Below are 10,452 nucleotides of genomic sequence, written 5' to 3'. Positions count from 1 at the left end.
GAAATGGTGAATACACAGTTTTTTGTAAAACAAAATACATTTAAAGTATATAAAACATAATTGTGTACCTCAAATAATTAATGATCAAATGAGTATTGAATTTACACCACATATGGAATACTTGATAATAATTCAATTAATACCATATGATCCGAATGTATCTAACCTTTCAACTGATCAGATTCTTCCTGGTGTAATACCAGCAGTCGCCGACCGTGAGAGGGGTGATCAAAGGTTTTATTGCAATCTGTGTGATGATGTTATCGTTAAAATAATAAATGAAAATTTAAATTGATGTTGTGCAGATTTGCGTCAAAGATTTATTTCCTTCTATTTCTTTCTTTTTTAAACAATAGACAAATAAAATGTTAAAGTAGCAAAAACAGAACCCTTATAAGACGTAGAAATGGGGACAAATCAAACACAGCATGAGAGATTCAAGTGAAAAATAACTCAACGTGATCTCGTGTTGACGTTATATTATTTAATGTACTTCAGTTTCTACTTTCAATTTGAATCATTTTATAACAGTCAGCAAAGTCTCATCTACCAATGATAATAACATCTTAACAAATATATTCAGGCAATGTGTGTCTATAATATATGGAAAACTTATGTGGATTGTAGCGGTAAGGAAGAACCGGAAATATTGTCCCAAATGTATTCTACAAAATACTACGATAATATGTAAGGACCAGAGAAATATTATAATCAATTCTACAGTAAAAAGTCATAGACCGCATAGCAATAGTAGTATAGAGGTATAGATGCAGATAAATTACCAATGTTCGTACACATTCAAATATATTTCCTAATGTTACCATAATTGCAACTATACAAATGCGTGTTAAATTTGTAGTGAATTTGCCACATAGGAAATAAAACAAAATGCCCCTGTTCTGGACTAGTACCTGTATACTTTTGTTTATCTAGCCTGTTTTGTGGGCTTGCTTTTCGGCGATTATTCGATTATATATGAAAGAAAAAATAATTACTGTCTCTATCTCATTACTCTCGTTTTAGGAAACAATCGTATTCCTTTAGAAGTGCATTTTTCTTTAACGTCTTCTAAGCATGTCTCGTTCAGATGTCCTTTTAAATAAACGTTGTATTTTTACCTGTTGTATGTATATATTTTGTATTGGATTTAAATTAAATTTCCCGACAATACCCGACAACAGTAATACAATGTCGATAAATTGAATTATAAATTAAATCGGAGTATCAGATTGATATTAAAAGACAAATAGAATATTCATGAGTAATCGTCAAAACCAGATGCTACGAGACAGGCCAATTAGACTGTAGTTCTATGCGGTGTACGGTACAGTGACATTGGTTTGTTTCAAGTGTGTGATACTACCGTCTAGTTCATGCTTAGGGAAATCCTGATATAGGTTTACACAAATGGAAATAATTCTAAAACATCCAAAACTAACAAATGCAAATATGTTAGAACTTGAGTCAACACTATAGTTATAACAGTTATAAGTTTGATGTTATTAAATTAGTACATATTTTATCCTTCAATAAGCTTGCTTAATTACCTGGAATGAAACATTTTATTACTGAATTCAAATATTAGTATATATCAAAGATATATACATACTAGTGTTAATAAAGCACTGCTTTTATCAATGACACACAAATTTCTGTTAATAAAACACATGCCAATTTAAAAAGCATACACGCAATGTATTGTTGATGTGTTTAAGCTACGTATGATATCATTCGTCGCAAATTGTTATTTCCTGAAGTCGTGTTAAATTCCTCAATTGAAATTCGAATTGGCGAAAAGAAAATTTCTAGAGAAATAGAAATAGAAATAGAACTTGCATATGTTACATACAAACTACAGATACTTGTGTTATTACTTACACAAAACAGTATAGCTACGGATTATTGTTAGTGTTGACATAAAACATAGACACAATTAATTTATTCCGAACGGTCCTTCTGAGCGACACTCTTACTTTTTCCGATTTCAATATTAGGCATTTTTATATGAAAGGCAAATACATAAAGTAGCGTTTGTCATATCATAATAAACACAAAAATATGTATGTGGTCGATGATATACAAAGACCATACAGTTATAAATATCTGTATATAGTGTTATATAGTATTTTATTAAATCATCATCCGAATAAGAAATACTGATCTAAGGGAGACAAACATGATGACATAACCAAACAAAGATCATAGCATCTTTAAGATCTAAACAGCTTTATGATCGTAGTAGCTTTAGGATCAATGTAGCTCTGAGGTTATAGTAGATTTAGGCGAGACGTATGACAACGTAAAACATTGGATACCTAAACTGTCAAATGTTCGCCCATGCATTATAGCGATGGTATGAAGCTTACCCTGTACAATTTCAAAATTACAGTAGATACAAAGATGTAGTGTAGTCAACCTCCTGTCATTGAGCATGAAATGATTACTTTAAAATGAATTCCTTTGTCTAGATGAGATATATAGAATATACATAAATATCTTTCATATAAGACATAATTTTTATAACATGGTTTTTGTCATGTGTTAAACGAACAAACATATAACGAACAAGTTAAACGTAGTGAAATGAAATAAAAGTACAAATGTCTGACAAACTTATTTAAAGAATAAAAAAGAGAGTCAAAAAGAGTTGAGCAATGGCACATGTGCCAGCAGGCTAACTTTGCTTTTATACATGTATCTAGTGCAAAACTAAACACCCGTTTCACTGGAAACCCATCATCCATGCATCTCTACATTCGTTTTGGCAAACATACGCATGCAATTCTGCACACTTTTATTCTTTATTTCATGATTATACATCTCACAAAACGGATTTCAATCAAGTACATTCATGTATAACCGTTTACATCTCTATCGGGTATGATTCCAAGACCCGATGACCTCATCTACGACATTCTGTGGGGTGATCCGAACCATTACAGCATGCGTCTGGTCGGGCTGCTATGGCCATTACATGAAACCTAAGTTATTCACATCATACACACATAGGGGGATTGACAAACCCGAACACATTGCACTCGATCATCACAGAGAATAATACATATATAGCATATACAATAAGGCATATTATTCCCACGAAGCGGTTCAGCCTCCATCCGGTGTACTTTAGGACCCCAATCTGCAAAACACACACAACATCATTGAGTACTCCCTTATTAAGCTAATGTTTGAAAACAATCTATTAAGTGAATGACAGTGTATCAGTAGCATAACTCTGTACCAAAGGTTGTTCTAGGAACGAAGTTGTTGTTTTCGGTCGGCAATATAAATGTTTGCGCTATATACACAATTATATTATGTACATTCTTGGGTTGTTGCGATAGGTAAACAATACAAACAAATAAGACGTATAAATAAAAGGATTAGCTATCAAGTTTATTATGCTACTTTGGATTACTATAGCTGGAATGCAAAATTGACACAAGCTCAATTGCAGTTATCTCCCGTTAGCCTTAACACAAGCAATTATCACTAGTTGATCTTCCTTACACTCTCTTCCTAAAAACGGTCACTGTGGGAAGAGACTACAAAATGCAATGCTTGTCCTTGAATTCGTTCCTTAGCAATGTATCCACTTTTTCCATATTTTGCACGGATACATTTCTCATAAATTCCTTCAGTTTTAATATTATATATCTATTTGTTGTGTTATACATAATTATGTTGCGATTATAAACGTATATTTCATATGATGGCCATAATGAGAAAAAATAAAAAAAATACAATAGATCAACTATGAATAATAATAAAAATAAGATATACTTACTGTCACTAAAACTGTGAGAAATAAAAGGAATATGGAGTAAAGCATCCCATTACTGTTTATATGGACCTGAAATGATAGAAAGATATTTGATTATTTTTGCATTTTAATATAAAATATTATTAGTAACAATAAAACCTTTTTATTTTTACCTAATTGAATAATCAGAGGGCAGCATTACCAGAAACATATTTTCTTGTAACGTTACGTTACGTTCCGTTTTGAATGCCTTCGCCAGTTGTTTTTTTCAATTGCTGGTAATCTGTTAGTCAATTCAACGGCAGGTGTGCAATGTAATTGCCGATCCATACCTATAACCCGTAGATAGCGTGCTTAATATTTACGAAAAGCGAAAAAGTGTATACTCCTCGATTATCTTATTCAATACTGAAGATTCCTGCAAATATATTTGAATGTGTCTCATTAAGGATAGGACTAATGGGGTCTATCAAACGCAAAGCATTATACATTAGTTTTTTAAGATAGCGTTTTTTTTCATCCCTGTGCTATTTTAACGTGCATCCCATTTCACGAACGTGACCTTAAAATGGAAAAAAAAGAAAATGTCGTTACGGAGTTTCGGAAAATTCCGATGTTGCGATGCAGAAACTGCAAACGTTATGAAATTGTAATCTAATAGATATTAAAACTAGAATAAATAAGAAAGATGCGAAGGAAATAAGGCACTGCTTATTCTCACTTTGCAGTGAGTTTTTATCCAAAAGCTCGAGGAAAATCCTAACTTTGTGAAAACAGTCAAAAGCCGTTTCATGATTTCTGAACTTATTCTGTCCAGAGAAATGAGAGAAAAATACTTTGTCATGCCCAGATATGCAAGGATAATATAATAACTACAAATCGTGATTGAAGATATTCTAAATGTAGATCTCCATATAGAGCTTACACATCCTTAATATTGATCTTCCCATAGAGGTTAGATATATTGTATGCAGATTTGTTCATAGAGCTAATATATCCCTAATGTAGATCTTTCTATTCCCATAGGGCTTATATATCCATGATGTTCTTTATGTAGATCTGGAGCTATGTAGCAATACTTACCGTAGTTCCGGCATATGCTACACCTGTCTTTAGGAACCACGGCAAGGACAGTCCCAGCAAAATGTCAAATACGTTGCTACCAAACAGGTTGGAGACCGCCATATCTCCCATTCCTGATAAAAGGATATCCAAAGTAAAAAGCAGTAATATGTGCATCCAATTTAACAAGCCAATATTAATCGCGATGTATTTCAAATAAAAAATCTACGTCAGTTAAACAATGGGAATTAACCAAAAGAGTGAGTGCAGATGACAATAAGTCAGTGGCATTATCAGTTTCAGTATTGGAACTTTTCAGTTGATCAAACAGTGACATTAAGGCAGACTACCAGTTTGAAAATGGGAACTCTTCAATATATCAGTAGTGACATTATGACAGATAGACTACCAGTAAAAGTTTTATCTGAATATAATGCGATAAAAAAAAACCTGCTATATTCCCGACCGTGACTCACAAGATGGTGGATCTACTTAAAGGATTGGAACTCATCAATAGATAAAGACTCAACGGCGACATTGATACTAGACAACTGTACTTGGGAGAAGAAACCCGCAGCTCTGGGAGGCAAAGGATTTCTTTCTTACTTTTTACAATGTGTTAATTAAGCTCAATAAATAAAACATTAATGATTGCTCACCTTGTTTAGCAACGTACACACTCGCCATAGCGTCAGGGATACTGGTACCGGCCGCCAGGAATGTGATGCCCATGACACTGTCAGGGATACTGAGAGTGTACCCAATGATGGTCACCTTTTTGTGGCATTTAAAGTAAACAGACAATGAATAATCTTTATGCGCTCTTTTGAGATGATACAATAGTCGAACAACTAAACCAAATTAGCGTCCTCAAACACTTTGTATGAATGATCCACTGAAGCATGACATTTAAATAATCAAAGTAGCAACTCAGAGATAGCATTGATTTGATAAATCTAAAAATGTCTTATCATTTTCGGTAATACGTTCCTTTTTTTGTTAAGCTCCTAAAAATATGAGATTCTTAATAAAAACAACTGAGTTAGAGAAATATAAACAGCAGGTGAATACAGCTAGCTAGTATACGGTGAATGATATATTCCCCAGAGAGTTGAGAAAGATATTGGTGGTTGCTTAACGGACAATTAACGGATAATAATATGTGAACCGCTTTGTGACGACCAAATTTTGATAAAGCCGTAAATAAGAACCTCAGAATATTTTACTAACTAATGTCTTTTAATTTTTGGGGTAAGTTTTAATATTATCTGACAAAATGAAGAAGGTATGATAACTGTTCTAAAAGTATTAGAGTAACCTCCCTTGTCACATAAATCATCCTCCGGGACAACACTCATTTAGTTTGTGTTTTCTACGATATTTTGGCCGTTTTTGGTGATAAACAAAATAATTCAGGCAAAATTAAAACTGATCAAATATTTTGCGCAGTATCACAAAAACTTATTATCTAAATTCTGCCGTCACCACAGAAAGTGAAGTTTCAATAAAATTAAACTCACAGAATGGTTTCCGTTCAGAATACTCGTTCTTTGATACTTTATCATCACCCAATCTCAAAAACTTTAAATAATATTGTTGAAATACGATCTCTATTGGGTTTACCTCTGCTACTTCTATCAACGTATTTTGTAGATGATCAAAGAAAACATTCATACTATGATTTTCACAAAGAACGGTCACAGCTTTATATTGGTATTTGGTATTTATTTTGATAAAACCTGTGAATAGATATGTTGGGGCTACTTGATTTGTAGTTAAACAGCTTACCATCCACACCATTATGTAGGAGAAGAGGGCAATCCATACTATTGACATGACAAACGTAGCCATAAACCAGCGGTCCCATCTACAACAAATGTAACAGACACGTGACCTAGTGGTTCAATCTACAACAAATGTATATATGTGTGTAAAAGACACGTGACCTAGTGGTCCCATCTACAACAAATGTAACAGACACGTGAACTAGTGGTCCCATCTACAACAAATGTAACAGACACGTGAAATAGTGGTCACATATACAACAAATGTAACAGACACGTGAACTAGTGGTCACATCTACAACAAATGTAACAGACACGTGAACTAATGGTCCCATTTATAACAAATGTAACAGACATGTGACCGAGTGGTCCCATTTATAACAAATGTAACAGACACGTGATCGAGTGGTTCCATCTACAACAAATGCAAAAGACACGTGACCTAGTGGTCCCATCCACAACAAATGTAACAGACACGTGAACTAGTGGTTCCATCTACAACAAATGTAACAGACACATGAACTAGTGGTCCCATCTACAACAAATGTAACAGACACGTGAACTAGTGGTCCCATCAACAACAAATGTAACAGACACGTGAAATAGTGGTCACATATACAACAAATGTAACAGACACGTGAACTAGTGGTCCCATCTACAACAAATGTAACAGACACGTGAACTAATGGTCCCATCTACAACAAATGTAACAGACACATGAACTAGTGCTCCCATCTACAACAAATGTAACAGACACGTGAACTAATGGTCCCATCTACAACAAATGTAACAGACACGTAAACTAATGGTCCCATCTACAACAAATGTAACAGACACGTGAACTAGTGGTCCCATCGCCAACAAATGCATCAAAACGTGAACCAGTTTTCCTATTTATAACAAATGTAATAGACACATGAACCAGTGGTACCACGTGACATGTGAACTATCAACAACAAATTGATAGACACGTGATCCCTTGAGCCGATTTAAAACAACCACAGTATAAACATATGAATTAGTAGTCCGATTTACAACAAACACATACATATACGACAGACATGCTCATGAAACAACTGTACAAAATAACAAAACAATGCACAGCTCAATAATCTGGCGGTCCCATGCTCCACAGAGTGACTAGAAATATATCCCATTGGATTTCTTGCCAATTTTGGCTTCGGTATTTATGTAAAGTATATAAAACCAGTCAGCCTGTTTGAGTTCGATGTACTATTCTGGTCTCCTGAAAACTACGGTACACGTTGCTTACCTTTCCTTACGGCAATCGGGTACAGTATAATACAGCATACAGCGAAGTGGGTATTGCATTGCCCATTTTGCGAATTTCCAAACACCTTCCTCTGCAATTATAGAAAAAAGTTGTACTTTTTATGTCCTTTAAACTATGCTTCGGAAACAAAAACCAATTAAAAAAGGCATGCTGACAGATCATGCTTTACTTATTTTGATTGTTGTTTGCTACGGTATTGCAGCCAGGAAGACGACTTTAAAGAATTGGAATGTTGATCATAATAAAGTCATGAGGGTTATTGGGCATTTTTTAGATGTTTTGTTTTACCACAAGAGGTAATTATTTTTATAATTTGACGTTGCAACCAAGACGTCATTTTGATTGTGACATTAAAACATAGGTCGGAAATGTTGTTTGAGTATGGCAATCAGTACGTTCCATCCTTTCAGGTCTGAATCCGCTCGTGTAAGTGTGACTTATCGTCTACGTATATCTACCTATGTTGGGTATCGTCTACGTATATCTACCTATGTTGGGTATCGTCTACATATATCTACCTATGTTTGGTATCGTCTACGTATATCTACCTATGTTGGGTATCGTCTACATATATCTACCTAGGCTGATTATATCGTCTACATATATCTACCTTTACTGGGTAACCTCTACGTATCTCTACCTATTCTGGGTACCGTCTACGTATATCTTCCTATGCTGGGTACCGTCTACGTATTTCTACCTATGCTGGGTATCGTCTACATATATCTCGTCTACATATATCTACCTATGCTGGTTATCGTCTACATATATCTACCTAAGCTGATTATATCGTCTACATATATCTACGTATATCTACCTATGCTGGTTATCCTCTACATATATCTACCTATTCTGGGTATCATCTACGTATATCTACCTATGCTGAGTACCGTCTACGTATATCTACCTATGATGGGTACCGTCTACGTATATCTTCCTATGCTGGTTATCGTCTACATATATCTACATATGCTGATTATGCTGGGTATCATCTACGTATATCTCTACGTATATCTACCTATGTTGGGTATCGTCTACTTATATCTACCTATGTTTGGTATCGTCTATGTATATCTACCTATGCTGGGTATCGTGTCTACGTATATCTACCTATGCTGTGTAACCTCTACATATATCTACCTATTCTGGGTATCATCTACGTATATCTTCCTATGCTGGGTACCGTCTACGTATTTCTACCTATGCTGGGTATCGTCTACATATATCTACGTGTGCTGTGTATCCTCTACATATATCTACTTATGCTGGGGATCCTCTACGTATATCTACATATGCTGGTTACCGTCTACATATATCTACCTATGCTGGGGACCGTCTACATATATCTCCCTATGCTGGTTATCCTCTACATATCTCTTCCTTCGCTGGGTATCATCTACATATATCTACCTATGCTGGGTATAATCTACGTATATCTACCTATGCTGGGTATCTTCTACATATATCTACGTGTGCTGGGTATCCTCTACATATATCTACCTTTGCTGGGTACTGTCTACGTATATCTACCTATCTCTACATATATCTACCTATGCTGGTTATCCTCTACATATCTCTACCTATGCTGGGTATCGTCTACAATTATCTACCTATGCTGCTTATATCGTCTACATATATCTACCTGTGCTGGGTATCGTCTACATATATCTACCTAGGCTGATTATATCGTCTACATATATCTACATATGCTGATTATGCTGGGTATCATCTACGTATATCTCTACGTATATCTACCTATGTTGGGTATCGTCTACGTATATCTGCCTATGTTGGGTATCGTCTACATATATCTACCTAGGCTGATTATATCGTCTACATATATCTACCTATGCTGAGTACCGTCTACGTATATCTACCTATGCTGGGTATCCTCTACATATCTCTACCTACGCTGGGTATCGTCTACATATATCTACCTAGGCTGATTATATCGTCTACATATATCTACCTTTACTGGGTAACCTCTACGTATCTCTACCTATTCTGGGTACCGTCTACGTATATCTTCCTATGCTGGTTATCTTCTACATATAACTACCTATGCTGATTATATCGTCTACATACATCTACCTATGCTGGGTATCATCTACATATATCTACCTATGCTGGTTATCGTCTACATATATCTACATATGCTGATTATGCTGGGTATCATCTACGTATATCTCTACGTATATCTACCTATGTTGGGTATCCTCTACATATATCTACCTATGCTGGGTACTGTCTACGTATATCTACCTATGCTGGGTAACCTCTACATATATCTACCTATGCTGGGTATCATCTACGTATATCTACCTATGCTGGGTATCGTCTACATATATCTACCTATGCTGAGTACCGTCTACGTATATCTACCTATGTTGGGTATCCTCTACATATATCTACCTTTGCTGGGTACTGTCTACGTATATCTACCTATCTCTACATATATCTACCTATGCTGGGTACCGTCTACATATATCTACCTGTGCTGGGTATCCTCTACGTATATCTACCTATGCTGGGTATATCGTCTACATATA

The 10,452-nt window shown here is 35.1% G+C and overlaps 1 protein-coding gene across 1 annotated transcript in view; it reads right to left on the bottom strand.

Moving 5' to 3' along the window:
* Nucleotides 1-319: 319 nt before the first annotated feature.
* Nucleotides 320-10,452, bottom strand: part of LOC110449529 (sodium/potassium/calcium exchanger 4-like) — a 118,705-nt gene continuing 108,572 nt past the window's right edge. The window contains exons 13-18 of the mRNA XM_021496465.1: nt 7,883-7,973; nt 6,614-6,692; nt 5,485-5,599; nt 4,847-4,959; nt 3,788-3,853; nt 320-3,139 (exon numbers count right to left, since the gene is read on the bottom strand). Coding sequence (XP_021352140.1) covers nt 2,996-3,139; nt 3,788-3,853; nt 4,847-4,959; nt 5,485-5,599; nt 6,614-6,692; nt 7,883-7,973 — 608 coding nt within the window. The 3' untranslated portion in view covers nt 320-2,995. The remainder of the gene's footprint in view (nt 3,140-3,787; nt 3,854-4,846; nt 4,960-5,484; nt 5,600-6,613; nt 6,693-7,882; nt 7,974-10,452) is intronic.

The sequence above is a fragment of the Mizuhopecten yessoensis genome, unplaced genomic scaffold (genome assembly GCF_002113885.1).
Source record: "Mizuhopecten yessoensis strain PY_sf001 unplaced genomic scaffold, ASM211388v2 scaffold465, whole genome shotgun sequence".
Lineage (NCBI taxonomy): Eukaryota > Metazoa > Mollusca > Bivalvia > Pectinida > Pectinidae > Mizuhopecten > Mizuhopecten yessoensis.
Note: the sequence above shows the minus strand (reverse complement) of the source record. Positions and strands in the feature narration are given on the sequence as shown.